The sequence below is a fragment of the Fringilla coelebs genome (genome assembly GCF_963513975.1).
Source record: "Fringilla coelebs genome assembly, chromosome: 3".
Lineage (NCBI taxonomy): Eukaryota > Metazoa > Chordata > Aves > Passeriformes > Fringillidae > Fringilla > Fringilla coelebs.
The window spans coordinates 105829336-105853165 of record NC_140030.1 but is presented as its reverse complement, the minus strand read 5'-3'; the positions used below and the strand labels follow the sequence as shown (position 1 = coordinate 105853165).

At 43.9% G+C, this 23830-nt stretch overlaps 1 protein-coding gene across 1 annotated transcript; it reads left to right on the top strand.

The window, feature by feature from the left end:
• Positions 1-1860: 1860 nt before the first annotated feature.
• Positions 1861-23807, top strand: CAPN14 (calpain 14; the record flags this gene model as incomplete). The annotated part of the gene is made up of 20 exons (XM_084202593.1): positions 1861-2091; positions 4225-4294; positions 5220-5338; positions 5944-6080; positions 7208-7382; positions 8075-8140; positions 9488-9573; positions 10887-10961; positions 11592-11755; positions 12450-12613; positions 15668-15885; positions 16418-16454; positions 17280-17342; positions 18976-19033; positions 20757-20821; positions 21261-21329; positions 21446-21524; positions 22636-22752; positions 23450-23505; positions 23781-23807. 20 exons carry the CDS (start codon positions 1861-1863, stop codon positions 23805-23807), a joined length of 2076 nt encoding a protein of 691 aa, XP_084058719.1.
• Between the last annotated feature and the right edge of the window lie 23 nt (positions 23808-23830).

Here is a 23830-nt window from a genome sequence, read left to right as displayed (position 1 = left end):
AACAAACACACAGTCAGGTTCAGCTGAGAGGTTTACAAAACATACAAATTGGCATAATTGACTCAACACACACTGTTACAGTCACGGGTGCTGGCTGAATTTCTTGAAAATATTCATTGATTTAAACTTTCATTTTTGAAAGCATTGTTTTTTTCATACTATATTTGGGTTTCAAGACCTGTATATAAGATTCAATTATTTTTCAAATAAATGCTAGAGTGAAGTGAGAACTGGTGAAAAGTTAAAATAGTTTTATCAGGCACTGGGAATACTCTGCACACCCAAAAACCAAGTCTAGAATATTTGTTCTTCACTGTAGCTCTAAGTGTGCCAATTGCTCTCCACTTCTTTTCCTGGGGAGCAGCAGAATGAGGAATTTTTCTTCATACATATTTTGTCTCCCTATGTAAAGTGCAGCTGGTCTTCAGGCTGTTTTCTTCCTTTGTTTTTCTCTTAAATCTATCTCTGTCTGTTGCTCATGTTATTGCAGCCGTGAAGGCCAATGGCTGTAAAAAGGGAGGATTTGGGGGAAGAGACAGCATTTTTCATCTGGAGAAAAAGTAAGCAAGTTGTTAGGCACTTAAATTCTTTTTCAGCTCTGAAATGTCTACAGTACAACAGAAAATTGAATTTTCATTTCCAGCGTTATCTTCTGAAGATTTTTCTCTTGGTTGCCCTTGAGGGTCAAGTTTTGTGGATCACTTGTAGAGTGGGTTTATAACAAATGAGGGCTCTGTGTGGTTCAACAGTACAATGTGTGGTTATTTGTTTTCTCACAGGGACTGCTGCTGACCTTCAGCTTTGATGGGAGTAACAATCAACTGGTGCCTAACTGAGACCAGCATCCTCGGGTGCCTGGGGCAGGGATTTTGAGTCCCAAAGAGCTTCCTGTGTGGGAGAGCCTTCCAAATACTGTATCATTATGGCATGTGAACCATTTCTTTATCTTTGAATCCTGGTTAGTTTTTTCACTGTACTAACTGACTGTGATCACCTTCTTAGCACTGATGGAAGTGATGTGCCTACTGAGATTTTAGTCATTATTTCTCCCGGCAAGGGGTGGTGCAAATCTTTAACATAGCTGCTAATATTAAAAAAAGACCTAGGACATCACTCTCTGATGTTTTTAGTGGGGGGAATGAGAAACATCTGTCTTGAATATTACAAGGAAAAAATACCTCAGCATGCAATTTCATGTGTGAATCTATGGTGTTCAGCAAGATGGAATGTGAACTCTTGGGGAAGATCATATCATTCTCCAAAATGAGGCAAAAAGGGCAAAATAACTATCATAGTAGTGTGAGTCGTGGCTTTCTAAAACCTAATGTATTCCATTTTTCTGTTAGCCTTTGTTTTATCTTGCTTTTTTTGGGGGGTGGGGGGAAGGGGAAATACCTTCATGCCAGAATGTGATTGAATTAAGACTGTCATTCATGTTGCAACACGTTATGAAAATATCCTGGAGAGTCTAAAATAATCCAGAGAGAGACATAGAATAGCCATGTGTGTGGCTTCAAAGCTCTGGTAAAAGTCAGTGGGGTCACTTGTTTTGATTTCACTCAGATCTACAGTGATGTTAACGCCTTTAAAATGCAGTGATAAGTGCTCAGCTAGAATTGGGTGAGCCCCCATTTCTCCTGGGAATGCCACTGTTCCTACCCACCCCTGCTGACTAAGAAGAAAATTTTAAAAGTCAGGATCAAATTTACTTTTTATAATTACTTTAACTGTCAGGAATTCTTCTGAAAAGACACGCCTCATCCGAGAAAACCAAGAGTTTCCAGCAGAACTGTGCAGTGTGAGATCCCTCCAGAATCCTCAGTGGAGAAAAATTATCCTGGTGTTATTGGAGACATCAGCATGCCTTTTCTGCTGTGCTTGAAAAAAAAGAAGTCACCTGTGCCTTTAGGCAGGAGTATCTTTCAAAAACACACCCCTCCCATCCAGCAGAACTACCAGGCTTTGCTGGAGTCGTGCTTGAAGAACAAATGCTTGTTCACAGATGACACCTTCCCTGCTCACATCAGCTCCATTGGAACAGGAGCGCTGCTAAAGAAACTGCCCCGAAATTTACAGTGGAAGAGGCCACACGTAAGTGACTTTCAGTGAGTACTGTGTGTAAGAGGATGATTACAGATGATAGCCAGCAAATGGTTTTAGCATTGAACAGACTGCTCTTAGACTTTAATTTAGGTGTACTTTAATGTCTCTGGGGATTACATTTATTGCATCAGGTGTCGTCTTGGAAGCTGGGGTACATGGAATCTCATAATTGCCTTTGAAGCATTTGTTGCCCAAAATCATAACCAGTCTTGTTCAGTTTATATCCAGTAACACTTGGAGCAGGCAGGGAGAGGAGGCAAAGGCAGCAGGGAGAGTTGATTTCCTTGGAGCTCACAGCTACAATGATCTCACTGTGGTTCTGTGGCGACAGCTGAGATCCCCACAGTTCAAGATCATGACCTTCTAGAAGATTTCTGAGTTTCTAGACAGTTCTTAGCCATGACCCCTCTCTCCCATCGACCTCATACTGCTATGATGCTGGAGGCTGCTGCTTTCCCAGATAGGGCAGGTGCCTTATCCTCTTGTTGGACTGGGGTTTTTTTCCCTGCTTAACTGTTTAGTCTATTGTACTTGGAGTAATCTTTCCTTAGCTCTCAAGGCTGAGCTTCTATCACAACCAGGGACTGAACATCTGTCTGTGAGCTGGTTTTAGTTTTGGTGCCTTTGTTTTCTACTTGTGTTCACATTTCCAAGGCCTTTGCTGGCATTCCAGGCTGAAACTGAACATCACAACAAGAGACACCCAGGAGCAAGTGCTGGTCACAGAGCACGTTCTCATAACAAAAGGGTAGATAACAAGTGTGGGAGGCCAGGACAGGCACCTGGCACAGTTAGATAAGGCTTCTTATTAGCAATGGTAGTTCTGCTCTTACTGAGCCACTGAGCAAAGTATTGACAATCAGATCCTTCTGAAAGCAATGTACAGAATTATGTGAGAGCTTCATAATTGCTTTGTTTGTAGGGAATTCTCCCAGGTAATACCCAATAGCATCTCCCAGCTAAGTTATTTTCTAGCTATCATATTTTGTGAGATTTAAACAATTTCCCAGAAGGATTAAGTTTACAAAAAAGGTCAGCATGAGTCCTGGCCTCTGCAAAGCCCTTCAAGTGTCTCTCCCTCCCTCAGATATTGGAATGGACTTGGAACCTCCTCTGTCTCTCAGTGGACTATTCTGCTCTGCTATGATTGTTGGGGTGTCTCATGTAGGTCCAGGAGTTGGACTTGATGATCCTGATGGGTCCATCCAACTCAGCGTATTCTGTGATTCTATGAGCCTAAAACTGTCTTGTGAAGAAGGCTGCTGTTTGCTCTGGATGCCAAACTTTCTGAGCAAAGACTCTCAGAGAATGGATGCTGTGCATCCTTCAGTCTCTGTGCTGCAGAGGAGATGCTGAGATTCTGCCATTCAGCCTGCAGGCTTGTAGCTTACTGCATCTATGAGTGATGGCCTGCAAACTGAACACCCAAACTCACCAAGGGCAGGGCTTGGTGTCTAATTACTGTGACTGCCTTCTGAGGAAGCTGTTTCTTTGCTACTGCCTGCAGGGGAAGCCAACAGTGTGAAACTTAGCTTGAGCAATTTCTGGATCATTCAAGTAAAATATAATTTTGACATTTAGGTTATTAATTTAACCCCAGAGGCACTTGTGAAGGGAAAAAAAATCACCACATTATTTCTCTCTGTACAATTATTCACAGATCTATTCTTGTCACAGCAACAGGAATTCTGCGGCAGCCATTATTCTGTAGTTCAATTGTCAGTCAAGCTGTGGAGATGTCAGCCAGCTTGGATGAAAGTTTAATGCTCTGCCCTCATAACCTCTTTTGGCTGGCACTTGTGTGGAGGAGCAGGACTGGCAGATTTGAAGGGTTGTCTTCTCAGCATGGTGACCATGGAAAGCCATGGTGATGCACCTGAGCGCCAGTGACTTTTGCTGGGGAACAAATTCAACACAGACCAAGCACAAATGTGTGCCCAGGCTGGTGTCAGGTTAGCCAGAGCACGTAACAATAGATTCATACCTGAGCCAGAACAACATCTGCTGGGACAAAGGACTCTCAGTATTTTAATAGCTTTAACTTTCAAGCTAAATCAGCTCATGTTACTGGCTTAACTCTCTCCTTCTTTTTTTCTTTCCTTTTCATTTTGTGCTTCCCAGGCTTTGCACAAAAGTCCCGTATTTTATGCTGCACACAGAAAGCAGCCTGATCTCTGCCAAGGATTGGTGGGTAAGGAAACTCCTTTGTATAAATATCTAAGTATTCTTACACAAGATAACATTTTGCATGGAAGTTTGAATGTATAAAACTTGGCATGGAAATAGAAGGTATCCATCTCCTCTCTCCACTTGGCATGGTGTGGATGAAGCAATCATTTACTGGCATAGGCTCAGTAAATAAGCTGGCAAGCTTTGAGGTGGGATTTGAAGCATGAGAGGTGTCTCCACAAGCTGAAAACACCACTGTGTGTTGTTTCTGTCCATGCTAATAAGAAGTGTTCCTGTGCTCTTACTGGTCTGTGGTGTTGCTGCTGGACAATTGAACAGAGACCACAGAAGGGCTTTATATTTGTACCTAATGCTCAGTGTGTGTTCTCTTCTCAGCCTTGCTGTTAGAAAAATAATTTTATGCCTGTGTTATCTAAAATAAAAGACTATATTGCCATCTGAAAAGCAGGTAGAGGTAGGACTAAATTAGTTTTTAAGTGCTTTATGTCCTTAAAACCAAAGTTGCTAAGTACAGTCTTGCATGTGAGATCCACTGGAAATTATTTTCTTTTCTGAAAAGCTAATGTTTTCAAAGAAAAATGGAAAAGTTTTTTTTAATAGTGTGCCTTTATAGAAAACAGAAAAAAAAACCCATGCAATGTCAGTAAAAGACAGAATGTTTCCATTGACAGTTATTGCTTGCTAAATTTCATATTTAACCAAACAGTACCCAAATGAAAAGATCATGAGAGAGCAATTATAAACCAATCACGGTTTGGTTAAGTAAAGAACGTGTCTGGATCATCTAATTTTGTATGTATGATTTGTTATAACTGTAAAGACATCAGCACAACTGCTCTTCTGCTGGGATCTTGGTGGTGTTGCTGAACTTGGCTGAGAGCTCTCACTTTTCAGCCAACTGCATGTGTCCGTTTGTCTTGGCGCAGAGAACTGCTGGTTCCTGGCGGCCCTGGAAGCCCTGACATTCCACCAGGACATCTTGGCTGCAGTTGTGCCACAAAACCAGAGCTTTGAGAGGAAATACGCGGGCATTTTCCACTTCCGGGTACAGCTGCTCCCCCAGATTGCAGGAGCTCCTCAGATATCCTCTGTTGTGTTTTGTGTCACACCCTTAGATAATTTATATGTGGTTCCCTTTGGCCAGGGGCAAGTGGCCAGAGGGTATCCCAGGCTGGAGAGGAGCCCATCATCCCTCCCACAAAGTAGCACAGGCAGTGAATCAACTGCAAACCACTGAGGAAACACCTCTGCTTGGCTGCTCTCTTCAGCTGTGTCCTACCCATATTTTAATGCAAACAAAACCCTTTTTCAAGAGTGGCAACAGTCAGCAGGACCTGAGCACATCAGCTCCAATCTTCTACCCCTTTGCCCGCCTCTTGGTACAACTCTGCTGCCTTGCAGTTAGGAATTCCTTCCCCAGAGGTCCACCTGTGGGTAATTTCCCTGCTGACTCTTTTACACCTGATAGATGCTTTGTTTACTCCTCTGGCTGGGTGGGGCTGAGGAACTGGCTGTGTGGGTGAGTCAGCACATCCCACTGACCCACAGCAGCTTGTTCTGTACCCACAGCTAGGCTATCTTGCCTTTCCTGTTGTTTCAAGGGGAGGTCCCTTCCAAGGGAAACATCAGCTCATTCCTTTCCCCTGACAGTTCTGGCACTTCGGGGAATGGATTGACGTGGTGGTTGATGATCGCCTGCCGGTGAATGAGGCCGGGGAGCTGCTCTTTGTTTCCTCAGTCTATAAGAATGTGTTTTGGGGAGCCCTTCTGGAGAAGGCATATGCTAAGTAAGTGACTCATTTCAAGTTATGCAAATAGTCTCTCTAAAATATGTTGGTTGGTGCCTACGCAGTTTGTTCTTGTTTATAAATGCATCTCCTAGGCCTTGCTGCATTTGGAGTGTAGTAGATGGCTCTCATCTATCTATTATTACACATAAAATATGCCATTGCAGTAGTTGTTATCAAACCAGGCCCTTGTGTTTAAATCCAAGGGTTTGGGTGAGAAAACAGCTCTGTTGTGGGGGGGTTGTCCTCTGAGCGTTATCATTGTTTGCAATGTATTGTTTGATACCTACCTTGTAAATATCACAGATGAGTGGAACACCATAGATAGAAATTTTCAAATGTGAATGATTTCCAAAGCCTCCTTTAATGTATTATCAGTGTGAGAAACCTCCAAGGATTTTCATTTTGGAGGTCTGCTGAAGGACTGCACTTTGTTTTGGCAGATGTTTTTGCTCTCAGGTCCTCAAAACTGAGGCATGTCACAAGTCAAATGGCATGGTGAGAGCAGTGGCTTTCCTCCAGGGTGTTTTGCCTACAGTGGTAGTATCAGCACAAAGAAGAAAGCAGCAAGGCCTAACTGATGGAGTTTGTTAATATTTGGCTGAAATAATCTTTGCAGAGCAGGGAAAAATGCTCTAGTTAACACTGAGAGAAAGATCACACAAAGGTGAGAAAGTTCCATTTTTTTTTTTGGTGTTAGTGTTAGAATAAAAAGACTGGGCCAAGTTGCACTAGAGTGATAAAGAAAATCAGATTAGAGACTGAACTCTCAGGACAGTGTCTCTCAAGGCACTATATCTTAGATACAGCTCAGAGCCTAGTGATAAATTCAGGCAACATTTTCTGAGGCAGAGTTATCAAAGAATCGTGATGGGCATGTTCTCATTACAGTGCAGTCAGGGATGACAGCTAGTGAAGGGTCCCTTTCAGACTATGGCCAGTCTTGGAGGCAATTTTGTAGATTCTCCTCTTCTCAAATGCCAAAAATTCCCTTAAAATGAAACATGAGTTACAGCTTTCCTTTTGCTTTTTGCACACTTTTTTTTAGTATTTTCATTGGCAACCTGTTGTCAACCTGTTACCTGTGATGATAACCCAAAGAATATATTGATGTCTTTTTTTGCTAGACTCTATGGCTCCTATGAAGATCTGCAGATTGGGCAAGTTTCAGAAGCCTTGGTGGATTTCACAGGGGGTGTCAATACAAGGATCAAGCTTGCAGAAGCTCCTCCTGATCTGTGGGATATACTAACAAGAGCCACCTACAGCAGATCTCTCATGGGCTGTCAGACACACTTAGGGGTAAGGCTTGGAGTGACATCAAATGACTTTACAGCTAAAAAGCTTTCCAGACCCCTTTCCCTCTGCTCAGCTGGTCGTTGTGACTCAAAATGTATCAAAGCTGCCCTGTGTGGCTTTCTGTAGAAGTCACATTCTTCATGTTAAACTTTGCTCATGGATTGATTCCATGATGCTCTCAGCTCCCTGTTGTTATGTCTGGGAACTGGTTTATCTATCAAAGACATTCTATTAAATAGGGGCCTACTGCATTTTCCCATTTTTATTAAATAAACTTTCCATTTTTAGAGATGGTGCAGTGAGGTACAGATGCATATGGAATAAAGTTGTAGCTAAGGTAGAGATGTGGATTATTCAGAGCATGAATTAAAGTGTTGGCTTCCAAGCTTTATGCTGCCACCTCAGCTGTTAGGAAACTCTGCTTTTCTGAAAATCAAAACCTAACCTCCTGGACTTCCTTAAAGTGACATGGTCTCTAGCTGAAGACACACAATTTAGGAAGGGCCATTAACAATCAACCTTCCAATTCTGAGCATACTGAAAAACCTTAGGAGGTACATTTATTTATTTTCAGTTCTCCAGTTACTTTGAAAGTCATTGCTTACACAAGTATAGGTCTCTGGTATTGGTATAAGTCTGCTGTATGAGTAGGGATAGAATAAAAGGTTTATTTTCCTTCTGTTTCTTGTATACAGACAACAAAGGTCCTGAAGAATGGGCTTGTTGCTGGCCATGCCTACACAGTAACTGGTATTAGAAAGGTAAGACCAGCCCAAATGTCCTGAGCCCAGGTTAATTTGGATATTAGCAATTTTTATTGCATTCAGCCATTGGTCAGAGCAGCTATAATATCTCCCCCCTAATACTCTTTTTGTAGTCTAAGGCTGCAGGAGACTGTGGTTTTTGTTAAGATTCACATTTTAAGTGTGTCCATTTTAATTTGGAGGCCTCGATGTAAAGGACAATTGTTATGGATCAGTGTATCTCTAAGGGTGGGAATGATTCATAGGGCTCTGCTGACACCATCACCTAGAAATGCATCTCAGCTGTTAAGAATGAAAGGACTGGCCTCTGGGGCTGCTGGGAGGATGTGCTGAAACTTGGGGATTTGCTTTTTACTTGGGGTAGAAAGTCTTCCTCTGAAGCCTGTGGAGAGGCCATAGAGAAGTAAGGATATAAAGGCCAAATTATGAAAAACTGCAGATAGAAATGTGAGTCAGGGGTGTGGAGTAAGGGAACTGACTTGTGGTCCTGTGCAGACAGTGCAGGGGGACCCCACTAATCTGCAGGAGTACTGTTGTAGTCCCCTTAGGATATTTATCCAGAGCTAAGAGACTTGAAATAACACATCCCAAAGAGTAGGAGCTTCTTCCTCCTGAATTGGTGGATGACTGTCTTGTCCAGCCTCAAGAGGAGGTTGGCAAGGATGGCAAAGACTGTGTGGGGCTTCAGATATTTTGGTGAAAGCAGGTCCAGTGCCTGTAGCAAGGGATACTAGGAAGGGCAGGAGAGGTGAGCTGGATGAGGCACAACTGTGTCTCCCATAGGAGGAGCAGGAGGAGTTGATGTGTGGAGTTTTTAAACAATGTGTCTGTCAGTCTGGCTCTTCTGATGAGATGAAAGGCCAGGCAATCTTAAGGGACTGACCAAGCATGTGGAAACTGTGTGAAGTCAGCTGTTCTGCAGTGTGCTGTCAGCAAAGCCCCTAATTGGCCTCTCCTCCCACCATGGCATCCCAGTTCAGGAGGCATTAATCTGTGTGATCACCCATGGGGGCTGCATTGTGCTGTGCCATTGCACTGGGGTAGGACTTCATTTTCACACGAGTACAAAATAAGCAGATGTTGGAAAGGAAGAGGAATTTACAGGCAAGCCTTTGAATTAGGAATCTGTCATGTCTCTGGTTTCAGTTTAGAATTTAAGATAAAGCACCTTAATCTCTTTGTTGCTGGCATTTAGAGTTGCATGCTCAAAGATTTTTATCATCATACTTGCTGGCATCTATGAGAACAAACAAAATTGTTGTTAATACCTGACATGGTACAATGATATAAACCAGATGAGAACTGCTGAGACCTGGGTAAGCACAATGTTACTGTTTTCTGCAGGTGACCTGTCAATATGGACCAGAAAACCTAGTGAGACTGAGAAATCCATGGGGAAAAATTGAGTGGAAAGGAGACTGGAGTGACAGGTGAGTTTACAAAAGGAAAGGTGTGACACTGAGCGAAGGAAAGGTTTCTTGGAGGAAAGATGCTGCCATCTTCAGGCATGAATTAATGAGGGCAGCAGTAAGATAATGCTTGCATAGACCTTCTGGTGTCAAAGCAATGACTCCATAGATTTATATGTCTCCAACAGACAGTGCTGCTGTAGCTGGCCTCACTTCACACATGCAGCCTCAGTCAGATCAGTTCTACTTCTCCTTTCACTAATGCCAGAGGAAACATAATGTGAGCATGAGATGCTGACCACCTTGCTGTGATGTGGAGAGCATGCAAAGGGACAGATAGCTGTGCAGGAGGCTCTAAAAAACCCCCATGTTTCAGGACACAGTTGTTTATCATGGGAGGGCCCAGGAAAAATCTTCCACAGGCTGCAAGGTGTTAGAATTGGATAACTAGGAAGGAGTTTTCTGTCCTGGCTGCTAGGGTAAATAGAGTTGGGTGTGAGATCAGAGGAGGTAGTGAGGTAAATGGGCTCCATATTTGCATCTACCTGATTGTTTTCTTTTTAACTGGGACTCATGAAAGACTGTGGTTTGCATTCTAGACCATTGGCAACTGTGAACTTGTGTCCTGTTCCTCTTTGAAAGCATGTTTCTTGCTTCCAAGCTTCACTTCATTCCCTGCACAGACTGTTTGCTGAGTCTCAGGGCGTAAGAAAGGAGGGAAGAGTAGAGAGGTCGTTGGGAATGTGAATGGCTTTCACCTTGTCTGCAGAGCAGTAACTTCTCTGATGCATGTCTGTCACATAATGACAACACACCAGCTGTTCTGTTGAAGAGCATAATGAGCAACATACTGCAGGCCTGCCTTTGAAATGACTCCCAGCTGCCTCTTGTGCTGTCCTAGTCATTCATTCATTATGCCAAACACTCTTCCTATTATGTCTCCTTTAACAGAAAATTAACCAACAAAGCAGGTCTAGATTTTTATATTTGAAGTACTTGGAAGCTGTGTGTTCAAGTGAAGGGAGTGGCTGATGGAAATGGAACATCTCTGGCTTCTATTGCAGAAAACTGGACCTATTTAACTACATCTCATGAGACCCAGGGTGGTTGTGGAGAGTCTCATGTGGCTGAAGGTGTAGTGGGGGGGGGATAAGCATGGAGATATGTAAAAACAGGGAGGTTGTGGAGAGTCTCATGTTGCTGAAGGTGTAGTGGGAATAAGCATGGAGATATGTAAAAACAGGGATTGGGCCTCTTTTTATAGAGGAAGGTCATGTCCTCTGCCTTGAATTTGTGGCCACATATGGTTAGTCACCTCATGTTTTTCTCCTTAGCTCTTACAAGTGGGAGCTGCTGAGCCCGAAGGAGAAGATTTTACTGAGGAAAAAGAAGGATGATGGAGAATTCTGGTAATTCTTGCACAGTCTTGCTTCTCCCCTCTCTGCCAGCAGCCCCGGGGCTGCACCTGGAGCTGAAGCAGCACATTGCCACTTAGGCCAAGTCACAGGTGATGAGCTTTAGAGCAGCCAGTGCTCCTCTCAGCTTGATGCTGTGAGGAGCTGTGCTGACATGGAATGCAGTGATCTTCCATGCAGGAGTGAGGGAGAAGCAGGGCAGTGCTAGGTTATCTGGGGCTGCTGGAGAAAAAGGGCAGCCTTAGGAGCTTTTGTCCTGGCTTTTTTTTTTTAACATTGCTTCAGGAAGCACTTCTTTGCTTGTTTGTCTGCGGTTTCTCCACAGCTTTTACCACGAGGTGGCAATGTTGCCGCCCCTGTAATTTCATTGCACTCCCTTTACTTTATTTCATTCTCTGTTTCTGCTATCCTTTGCTGAAGTTTTAGTCGTGCAGTAGCTACTCCTAGAGGCTGCTGTGGAAGCAGACGCTCTCTTCTTTACTGCCTAATAAAATATGAGCATTACCATATGTAACACAGAATGGTGTGGCTTCGAAGTTCCCCGCTCCCTTTTCTTTCCATTTTATGAGCCATATGGACAAAACTAAACTGCTGACAAGATGTCTCTTGGCACTCTTTTCCCAGGATGTCTCTGCAAGATTTTAAGATTCATTTTGTAGATCTGGTGATCTGTAAATTAACTCCAGACCTGATGAGCCAGGAAGATGGCAAAAAGTGGATGTACTCCTTGAAGAGTGGGAGATGGGTTAAAGGAAGTACAGCAGGAGGAAGTCTGGGATTCTGTAATGGTGAGAGGTGCTCTTTTGGATAACTCTGACTTTTGGATGCTCTGCTGACTCAGTTACCAGCTCCTTATAACCTATTAACATAAAATTGATAACAGAAACATGCACTTCCTGTTTATCCTTCCACACAAACATCAGAAATAAGCAGCTGAAGGACTTTGACTGGCTTCTGCTATCACAGAAGATGCACTGCTTGCAAACATAGGGCAGTGGGCTGATTATTGCATGAAATAAGCTTTAGCATCCCAGGATCAATTGCCAGCACTGATCTGCTCTAGGGCATTAAACTTGTGTGTTAAAATTTGCATCCTCAGCACCTCCAGGAAGTGTGTTTTAAGTAAAGTGAATAAAATAGTCAGAGGCTCAGCTCTTCTGGAAGCAGAGCAGGTGGAGTCTAAAGTCAGCTAGCCTATACACCAGGGGGGAGAGAGGAATAGTGGGTACATTTATAAACACAATGAGCTCTTAGTTGCATGTAAGCAGAAGTACAGTTCCTTGTCTGTGGGTCTTTCTCCTGTCTTAGATAGTAGTTGCACTGCTAAACTTGTAAACTGCACCTTAAAATCAAATTCCTGTGGGGTCTGGAGATCCAGACAACCTGTGACCTATTCAGTCCAGTGCCAGGCATCATGTGGGAGGCTGGCAATCAATTTTGTGATGGAAAATGACATCAAAATGTTTTTCTTGTTCTACTTAGGCAGCTTTTGGATGAACCCTCAGTACTGGCTGAATGTGTTGCCAGTTGAAGACAGTAAGAAAAGCCCAAGCACATGCAACGTGGTTATATCCCTCATGCAGAAACACAGCGCCAAACACCGGAACCGTGCCCCTCACCTTTTCATTGGATTTTTACTCTATAAGGTGCAAAGAATTGCTTTGCTTTTCTTGCTCTCACCAAACAGGAGAACTTCCAACCCCTGTAGATTGCAGTGCTCTGCAGGCCAAGAGTTTTTGTTGTGTGCAGGGTGATCTCTGCTCTTTCCTCCTGCCTGTGCCCAGTGTCCTCACACATCAGGGCTAGGCTCCCCCAGGCTCTGTGCCGTGCTTGCTGCCTCTCCAGCATGCTGTGTGTCACCCTGCAGAGCAGTGAGGAGTGCCTTTTGCTTCAAAGCACATTAGGATTTATTTTGCTGCCTCTGAGGGTACATGCAATCACTGGAAGAGGGTGCCAGGAGTCCCCTTACTTTGGGGTAGGAAGAGCTCTGCCCCCAGGTTATTTCCAACCATGGTAAAATTGTGCCTAAAAAGTGTTCCTAGTATGTTGTGGCAGCTGCTCATGCTCATGCTAGCTACTCATATGCCCAGAGGTGAGTGGATATCACTAGCAGTGAGAGTTTCCCACCTTCAATTCTCTGCTTATCTGACCTTGAGGGCCACTCTTCTCCCTTGAACACAGCCACAGGTCTTGTTGCTGCTGTAAACTTGCGCAGTTATGGAGAGGTGACTGTGGGGAAGGGTTTTTGGGTGGAGGGACTGAGATTTCTGAAGGCAAAGACCCCATATAGATATTTCTAGCTGCTCTGCTTCCCAGGAATGACTTGGCTGTCTTTGGTGAGGCACAGAGGTCCTGACTGACAGATGCTGTTTCTTTTCTTCCTGCAGGTGGGCCTACAGGTGAGTCCCTTGTCACCGCTGCTGGATGTTGTCTGGGGGACCTGGCTGGCACAGCTGTTAAGACAATGCTGAATGTGGTGTGTTTGCCTTGTTCCTTGGCTGACAGTGAGTGCCAGTATTGGAATTCAGTGAGGCACCACAGCAAGGCATTATTAATGCAGAACCATCCTCCGTCTCTACGGAAAAGCAGCCATATCAGGAGAGCTCATTGGCCTTGAGAGTGGGCATTAGTTGTTCAGCTTCTGTCCTGGGTCTTCAAAGGTATTAGAAGTAGGTAGCATCAACCTTTACCTGATGAGCACTTCAGCTGTGGGATGGTGCCCTAATTCTTGGCTGTGTTCTGGGAGTCAGAGTTGCCTTCCAGTCTTGGCATGAGGTGGGAAAAGAGCCTGTGCCCCATGCAAGTCAAAGATCTCCTGGGGAGCTCAGGTTCCTGGCTGGCTGATGGTACAGGTGTTTTCATCTTCTTCGGGTCAGCTGCATTTCTAGCATTTTCTTTATCTAAGAGCTTTTGGGACCTGAGAAAGGGCTCTGGAACTTAAATCCTGATTAAGTCCCGATTTTGGCCCTGACCTCAGAGGGATATTTAAAACAGGGAAAGATTTAGCTCATAATGTCTTTAAAGGGCATATCTTCCACTCTGTTACTCCTCAAATGAGAGTAGACCTCTTAAATGAGAACTTGGGCTGGCAAAGACCTAGTTTGGGTACATTATATGGGCAGCACAATTGTGCTCCTAGTTACTGTAGACCCAGCATGGTAACCATGAGGTAAGACGCCACTGCTTCCTGACTTAAGTATCTTGAGCACTATCAGGGTTACCTTCAAGGTAAAATTTCTGGCAGAGGGGGTCTGTGTGTGGCCCTAGCACAGTGCTCTGCCACACCTGAGTGGGAATGGTGGCAGCCAGGACTTCAATTTCAGGTTTGTAGTGGTTGCCAAGATCAATACCGAGAGATGGCAAGCTGAGAGCATCTGAGGTATTGGAACTGCTGTCAACAGAGTATTGACTGGAATATAAAAACTTTGAATTTAACATAAGGGGCATGAGGAGGAGTAACCCTGAACCCTTCATAAGAAAGATTGCCCTATTAGTAAGAAAAATACTGGCAAAGGAAGAGGAATAGCATCTCCCCATGAGGCTGCAGAGTAAAATGGCTAAATGTTTTGAGGAACAGCCAAGATCAGAAGGTGACAGTAGTTTTTGCTAGCAGGATTATTTATTGGGCTTGTGTACTGGGCACTCAGGGGCATTAAAATTAATTTCATGTTGCCTGGATCAACACTTTATCCATCATCCTGTGGCAGAAGAGGGCCCGCAGAGCAAAGAGTGCCAGACAGATCAAGGACACTTGTATGAAGTCGGGATGAGGGCTGAGGTTGCTCGTGCAGTATGCTCAGATCACAGATGTTCGGAAAAATCCTCTGCTACCAGATCCCTTGTGCAATGGACAAGCTGGGGACAAAGTGTGTGGTCCCTGTGGGAAAAGAGGTGTTCTGGCTTGTGAAGGGCAGTCTCTAGAGCAGCTCCTGCCTGCAGTCATTTTAGCTCATATGGCAAAGACTTTTGCAGAAGCCACATTGACAGCAACAGCTCCTTGTCCCCAGTTCTGGCTGCAGTTCCTTACAAGTAGTGTGAGTTTTTTTATAAGTTGCAGAAAGCCCAGTCTTTTGCCATATTAGTATTGGGCAAGTGTGGCATTCATGTTCTCTGAAAAAATCCCTTCGCCCAGGATTTTCTCCTGGGAAGCTGAGAGGCCTCAGAGAAAAAGGAAAATTATTCTTATCTCATTTGCTTCTCCTGTGTTGTGCTCATGTGGAATGTGTTTGGAGATTTGTTTACCCACAGGTGATTGTTTCATTGGATTCTGCTGTGAGTTGTTTTCACTCTTTGGCCAATCAGTGCCAAGCTGTGTGGGGACTCTGGAAAGAGTCACGAGTTTTCATTATTATCTCTTTAGTATTCAGTAAGTATCTTTCCTGTATTCTTTAATATAGCATATATTCTTTAATATAATATAGTATCATAAAGTAATAAATTAGCCTTCTGAGGGCATGGAGTCAGATGCATCATTCCTGCCTTCATCAAGGCATGCCTTGCAAATACAATAGGCAAGGGTGTTGCATAGTGAGAACCACCATGTCCTGGGAAGAGACTGAGTCCTTTGGGCTCTGTTACTTGCTTGTGCTGTAAAACAGGCTGAGATGTGAAGGCAGCCTGGCCGTGCCCTGCCCGTGAATCCTCCACATGCCTTTTGTTCACGTGTTCAGCTGCGGCAGAACACGAATCTCTTACCTTTCTTCCCTGAGCAGTACCAGGAGAGCAACAGAAAGCTGCCCCCAGGTTTCTTCACCCGACATCAGCCTGTGAACAAGCACCAGGTTTTCCTTGATGAGCGGGAAGTGACTCATGACTTCCATCTGGAGCCTTGTGTCTATGTTATTGTCCCATGCACCCTGGAGCCTCAGCAAGAGTCTGAGTTCGTCCTGCGGGTCTTCTCCAGGAAGCACGTCCTTCGGTGAGATGCTGCAGCACCTCATTCCCTGGGAAAGTCTGGTCTTTCTACTCTAGTGGGGCCAGCATAAAGACTTAACTCTGCAAAAAGCAGCACGGTGTCTTTTAGAGAAGCTGGCTGTGGATTTCTCCTGGCATAGGATTCTTAGTGGTTGAAGCACTGGTTTTGGCCTTATCTTTTCAAAAAAGGCTGAGATAGGCCCCCACAATCCTTGCAGCATGCACATGTTTGAGACTGTGAGAAGGATAAGAACTCTCTAGCTTTTTTGCTCCATTAGTTTGCCAGGAATTCCCTGCTGCCAATGCTAGGATGGTTGCTTGTACAGAAATGGGTGCTTTGGATACTTCAAATACCAGCAGCTTTTGGGGTCCTGTATGGATATGAGGCCTTGCCTTACTGCAGCTGTAACACCAGAGAATAAAACACATGGCAAGAGCAGGTTGGGGCCCCATCCAGGGAAGAGGAATGACACCTGTGGGTGAGACACACAGCTCTGAGATCTGTCCTTAATATGTCTGCTTTTTTACATCTCCAGGGAAATGGGCGGAAACACGAGCTTCACCCTCTCGAAGGTGAGTGGGTGTGAGGGGAGCGGAGGGTCTGTGGTTCAATCTATAGCTCTGAATGTTGGGTTTTTACTGTTGCTCTGCCCTAGAGGAGAGGCTGAATGAGAATGTCGATGCTTGTGTTGTAGCACTTGAAAGCACAGCTTGGGTTTACAGACAAAATCCTTTGGACCAAGGAGACAGATGCAATCAAACGTGACTTTAGACAGCTTAGTTGCCCTTTTTGCAAACATCTTTTAATGACACTATTTTGCTTGCTCTAAAGTCTTTCCTGTTCATGGCTTTTCGGAGAGTCATGGTCCATTCTTGCACTTCTCCCCATCACTTTCAGGCGTTAAACATTTTGAAGACATGATGGGACATTAGTTCTACTATTGCCAGGCAATGGCATAAAGGTTACTTTGAAAAGAACTGGTCTCAGTGGCAGTGCATGAACATCTGCAGCTTGTGCTAAGAAATTTATTGGCATGTCTGTTCCCCTGGCATAACCAGGGCCTTTCCTGCTTTCATCTCCTCTGTTGGGCTATATAAAGGAGAACAGAGACCCTTCTCTCTTCTTGGCACAGAGTGAGCCCTATGCTTTGCACAGCTTGGGGTGGGGTGAGAGGAATGTTTCTCCCCACTAAATGTCATCTGAGTATTTCTCTCCAAGAAACAGCAGTTTTGTGATGTAGGGAGGTATCTTAGCAGTGGGCTGTATTAGTGATGTAACACTGATGGCAGAGGGTGGAAGGGGCAGGGAATGGAATGCCATGCTGGGAAAGCATCTTTAATTATTTGGTTGATCATATTTTTCTTCTGCAAGTTAATGATTTTTTTGATGCCTTAAAGGAAATTGTTGATAGGTATGAAGGCAAGATTTGGGAGGATTTCTTTGCAAAGCATTTTGAACAGGTAAGTTCTTGCATGAGTAAACTCCTCCAGAGCTATTATGTAGCTCTGTGAAAGTAAAAGCATGTGGATGTTCAAGGGAGGTCTGTGGATATGTGGGGAGCAGAGAGGGGCTATGGAGAGAGGTTGGACCCTGTGCAATGATAACTCCAGGCAGCAAATTTGCCTGTGAAGCTTAGCAATGTGATAGCATTGAGACAGGCACACTTCCCTGCACAACAGGGTGTCAATGCCTGCAACTTAATGTGTGTGAGACAGTATCAGGAGGCTCAAAAGGCATTAGGAAACTGATGGGCACAAAGTCCATAAACAAATGCTAAAGGACTGAGCAGGGATGTACCCTCTAAGATCACTTTTCCAACAGGGAAACAGCAGAATGGCCTACAGAAGCTGACCAGGCTCACATGCTCTCCTTAAACAATAATTCCTGTTGCCTGTATTGGGGACAAAGGGATGGCCTGTGTGGCTCCATCCTGTCTTTTGGGGAAAGTTATCTATTAGAGAACACCCCTGAAATATTGAACCTCGTCTCACACATCACAGTTGGATGGCAACTAACCTGCTTTGAGATGTGAATAGATATTGGGTGTCCCATCATCTTTTCCCCCTAATTTTCCTTGTGAAATAGATATTGGGTGTCCCATCATCTTTCCCCCCTAATTTTCCTAGTGAAATATTATCCTTGCTGTGAAAGATTCTTTTTAATGATTCCTTTGGCCTGATTTGGGATGGAGCTGACCATCAGGGATCCCACTGACTGTGGTGAGGGATACAAGTGTTTCACCTTTCAGAAAAGGTCACTGCATTTATTTAGCATCATACCCTGTATCTGGCAGACACAATTTCAGAAAAACAAATTTGCACTTTTAATAGGAATATTTTGAAGGAAGCTGTTACTAAAAACAAGGAATGCTTTTACTTTTTGTCCCTTGTTTACGATTTTGGTTTTGTGAATGGTATGGCATTGATGTGCTAGAAATTGCCACATACTGTGAAGTGCTGGTCCTTTGCTGTCAGGATGTCCAAGTACACACAGAGGCACCTACTGCCATTTCTGAAAGCTTTACCCTGGAATCTCTCAATGATCTGAAAGCAGGCTTTTATTTTTGAAGAGTGACATTTAAAAAAACCCTCCAAACAAACGATTGTTACAGCTTCTAAAAGATTTATGAACTTTAGTATGACAAGGGGGAGGGAGAGTCTCTGCTTTGAAAAATTTGGGGAGAAGTATTCCAAAGTTTCCTTTTTTTGTTGTTTTTTGTTCTTGTGGGTTTTTGTTTGTTTGTTTGCTTGTAAATGATAAAAGGGGAATGTTTGGAGCAGATCTCTTGACAGTGTGCTTGATGGGACAGATGGCACCCGGGCTGAAAGACCTGCATCCTCACTCAGTGGAAATCTGCACTACTGCACTGATCTGTGTGGAGCCCTGAGAACTTAGCCTAGAGCACACTGCAGCTCCTGCAGGCTCAGAATCTTGTCATATTCGAAGGGAGTCTTTTCTATTGATTTTCACAGTGGCTGGAATGGGGCCAGAAAAGCAGAGAATGAAGATGGGGCATGCTGGGAAAACAAAAGAGGGAGAAAAGTGATTTAATACTTAGAAAAAAAAATACTAAAATTCTCTTCCATATCACAGAATCCTGAAATAAATGCTGTTCAGCTCCAGAGGATCTTGAATAATATATCTTGGAGAAGTAAGTGCTGAGAAATAATGTTTCTGTAAAATAAGCCCTCTCAGAGAAAAGCCTCAGCTCTTGTATCTATTTCTTGAATTCTGGGAAGAGAAACTGGCTTCATTCTGACTGAACTGACTCTTCTGATGGCTTGTTAGATTTCCAGAGCAAAAGGATTTGCTGGGGTGTGAATCAATATGGCAGAAACGTTATAAGCAGAGCTAATCTAGTTTGAATTTCAACAACTGAAATAATGAGGGAGGAGAGAAAGCATGGATGCAGATTCTTAATTTGGCCTCCAAACCCAGCCTGACCTCAGCTTTGATTCTGAAACTGTGTCTCATTTCAGCTTGTGCCACTGCCTCAGTCTCAGCAGCACCAAACTAGAAGATGTGGAAATCCTGGTCTGTAGGAGTTGGTGTGGTGGAGGAGGGTCTTGCCTTTACTTTCATGTACTTGGTCCATGCTGCTATTGCTATTTACTCCTGCCTGCTGTGCATGCATAGGGCTGCCCCTTGCTCTGTGTTTGAGGGAGAGGATGAGGTGCAGGTGGCCTCTGGAACCCATGCCTGTGAGAGCCAGGTGAGCCCTGAGCTTGTCTCTCTGAGGTCTGGCATCACTCTGCTGGGGGCAGCCCAAAGCACTCCACAGGTTTATAATTTAGACCTTGGGACAAAATAACACTACCTGGGCAGCAGTGAGGCATTGCAGTGGCTGTTCTCTCTGGACAATGACATTACAGATATAATGATGAATCCAGATTTTTTTCCTGGTTTCTTCACTGGTAACAATCAATATGCCACATAGAAAATGCTCCATCCAGCCATTACAGGCAACAAAGAAGATGATCAAAATAGTGATGTGATGCCTTTATCACTTAAACTGATTTTGATAATACTCTTTTTTCTGAAAAAGTGGGCAAGGGTAGTTCTGTCTTTGTAAACTGACCCACCAGGCACTGTCTTATCTGTGAGAAAACAATATTGAACAGGGAGTCTTTACTTTTAATAAATTATTGATTTTAAGAATTATTTTCAAATCTTTACAGTACTTGGTTAATATTTACTAAGCAGGGCTATTATAATATTAAAATTATTAAAGCATCTTGACTTCCTGCAGAGAAGGAATTGGTGAGTTATGATTCTGTCCCTTACTCAGTGGAAGGTGCAGACCAACTGTAATCATGATTTGCAATGAGATTAGAGACAATTTCTGTTATTCTTCATGCAAGTTATATATGAACCAGGAATGCTAAGCTTTGAAGCAGCATCATGTTTTCAGCAGTGCCTGTACTTTTAATTATATTAACAGAGCTGGCAGCGTGTCTGTGAAAGAGAGGGAGAGAGAGATGCTTAGCACAAGGGTTTCAATTAATCTGCAGTGCTGTTCCCCAAAGCTCTTCAGGTCAAGTGACTTTGCTCAAGGTCATGCAGTAAATTCTGTTTGGGATTAGAGCTTTGGATGTCCTTTTCCTTCCATTTTCTCTAATAGCTGGAGATAGTGTACCATATTTCATTCTATATTACATGCCTGCAGGGAGCTCATATTGGATTTTCTGAGACTAGTAGAATCCATCCTGTTGCCTCATATTTTTATCATCATAAATGATACATCTTCTCAAGTGGGTGTAAAGTTTCACAAAGGCTTTGGGGCCTGAGTCCTCTCAAGTAAGGGGGGATTTTGTGAGTCCATTTTTCTGAGAGGTGTCCAATGACTCCCCAAACCAATTTTTTTTTCTCTCCAGATTTCCAGAGTTTTCGCCTGAATTTCAGTTTGGATTCGTGCCAGAGTATCTTGGCACTCCTGGATGTATCCTTGTCATGAGTGATACTTCTGACTCATATAATACTTTACCAGAGCATTATTTCTTAGGCCAGACTGGGTGTTACTGTGATTTCTTTACCACCAGGACATGGCCCTGCTTATTGAACTTCTCACCCTCTATAATAACAGTTCAGCTGTGACAGAATGGAGCTGCTTTGGGAAAGGGTTGATTCCTGCTGCTTCTAAAATCAGCAGCCAGCCTTCCTTTGCCTTTAGTGGGATGAGGATCAAGTCTATAAATAGGCACATGGGCTGAGAAATCATTATCCTCATATTATAATTGCATGGATGTTAGAGTGGCTGCAAGTTTTTGGGTTGTTTGGGTTTTTGGTTTGGCTTTTTTTTTTCCTTTTTTCATTTTTTAATATGTGTCATGGGTGCTTTCTAATGTTTGAGATGTTTTGACCTTAATGCTCCCACTAAGCTGAATGCCACTGGCACATTGAGTATCCAGGAATTGAGAGTCCTGTGGAAGAGGCTGCTTTTCTATTTGGTATGACAGTAATTTCTATGCTCCCTTTCAATATCTCCCTGCTCAAAATCCCTTTGGTGTCACCTGCTCGATTTTGGGTGGTTTGGTTTGTTTAAAAGTACTCCCTCACCCTACAGGAAGTTTTCCAGAAGAGAGACACCAAGAGATCAGGAAAGCTTGACCTTGTGGAACTGCACACAGCTGTACAGGAGACAGGTGAGCCCACAGCATATTTTGGCAAATCTCATCTTCTTGCTCATGAAAGCTGAAAAAAAAGCACAGGGCTGGGAAACATCTTGATAACTCTGTAGAGCTCAGGAGGAGTGAAAACATTATAGTTTGCATGGCCTTGGCTATGTCTTCTTCCTTCTTTAGCTGGGTCAACACGTCTGAAGATTATTTTGGCATGGGACAGGCTGCCCACTCTTTTCTCAGTGTGGTCTCACACTGAGAGTGTTCTGAAGCAGAAGTGTCTGCCTACTTCAGATCCAATTTTTAAATCCCTTCCTGTGTGTTGCTAATTGAATTTTACAAGATTTTGTGGGCTTGTGGGGATGCAGGAGGCCAGATCTAGCTCCTATTAAATTGCTGCCTCTGCTGAAAACGACAGTTCAGGGACCAAAACGGGAAGTGTGGGACTTGCACGGAGGCTATATTGTTGGTAGACTTCACTAATGCAGTGTCTGAGGCTTGATCTAGAAATGGAAGATGATCCATATGGGTCCAAATACCGGACTGAGCTCTGCTGCTATTACTGGGCGTTGTGTGGGGGCTGGAGCTCAGTCTTGGAGCTTCCTTTGCATGTTTACACCTTAAATATCATTCCTCTTTTTGGTGCATGTTCACCCAGTTCATCTGAGTCAGTGAAAGCACAGTGAGAAACCCAGGCAAACCTCTGCTAAAGCAAACTAAAATCCCAGGCCATGAATAGAAAATGCTTTTGTTCCTTGCAAATGCTGCTGCTGCTTGACATTGGGACTGATGCTTTCAGTATGAGCTTCCTCTGGATTTTCTTTTTCATCTCCTTTCCTACCCTCTTGGGAATATTGCTCTTAAACCCAGCTGCTGCTATTACCCTCATATCCCATGAGCAAAAGAGGCCTATTTGTATTTTATTTCAACTCTGGAAGGACTGTAAGTATAGGGGAGCAGACCTGAACCCTTTTAAATTTAGAGAAGATATCTTTGTGTAGAGATCTCATTTGGGCTGGCTAATATTTAATTATCTTAGGCCAGGCTTGAAAAGCAAGGCTGTTGGAGAAGGGATGAAGACCACTCCATTGTGCCATCTCATATTGTGTTCCTTTTTTCCCCCCATTTTATGTAGGCATTTCACTCAGCAATGAAGTCTGTAATTTGATGGCAATCAGATATGGTGACCCTGACTTACAGATCAGTTTTGAGAGCTTTGTTTGCTTCATGCTTCGAGTGGAGATCATGGGAGGTGAGGCTGGTGCTCTGTGTCTGGCCAGGCAAGCTGGGCTGCCAGCTGAGCCATGGCCCCTCTGATGCTGTTCCCACTGGCAGTGGCAAGTGGGAAAATTGCAGGACTGAATTTCTGAATAAAGCAAGAGTAATCAGTTTAAAGCAAGGGACAGATACAGAGGAAGCCAAGCTCTCTCTTTACCTCCCCACCAATCCCATCCTACAGACATCCAAGCTGTATATATCAGAGTGATTAAGCTCTCTGCACATTTGCACCAGCCTTCTGTAGGAAGAGGGTAGGCAAATTACAGAAAAAACTACTTGTTTTCCATGAAGAAGACAACCTTGAAATACACTTTTTCCAGGAAGAAGAAAGCTTTGAAATATGTCTTTGGTGGACTGCAGTTTGATGATGAGATAGCTGATACTCAAACCATGCTGCAGACACTTAGCACGTCTCATAATTGTAGTGGGTAAGGTTGGGACCACCAGCATTTTGGGGTTTTACAGATGGATGGGCAGAGAGCAACGCGCCTGACTTTATTCAGCTGCTCCCAGTGTTCCAGCCTTCAGGGATCTCCCAGGGACAGAACAGAGAAACTCTGCACTTGAGAATAGCCTACAAACTCTGCCTGTGGGGTTTTTCCTGAGACAGTGCCTTGGCTGTGGTGATCTTTGGCTGTCAAGTTAACACTCCTCATTTGCTTCTTTTGCAGAGGCCTTTCGCAACTTAACCCAAGATGGCAAAGGGATTTACCTCCGGGAATCTGAGGTAAAGCCCACCCCCTGACTGGCAGGTGCAGGCTCCTTTGCTGCATGTGGCACTGCATGGTTTATTCTGTAGCCTTAGAAAAGGTATCTTTAACTGACCAGGGCAGGTTACAAACAGCAAAGAGGCTCAGGCTTCTAAGTCTTCTACTTTATTATGGCTTCTGTTTCTTCTGGAGGAAGAATATCTTCAATGCCCCAGAGTTCAGTCTAGGTGTGAATATGGCAGAGCTTTCACAGGGATGGATTATTTCAACCCCTTTTCCATATTATTTTCAGTGGATGATGATGACACTTTATTCCTGAAGCAATGCTGTAGAGGAGGAGAC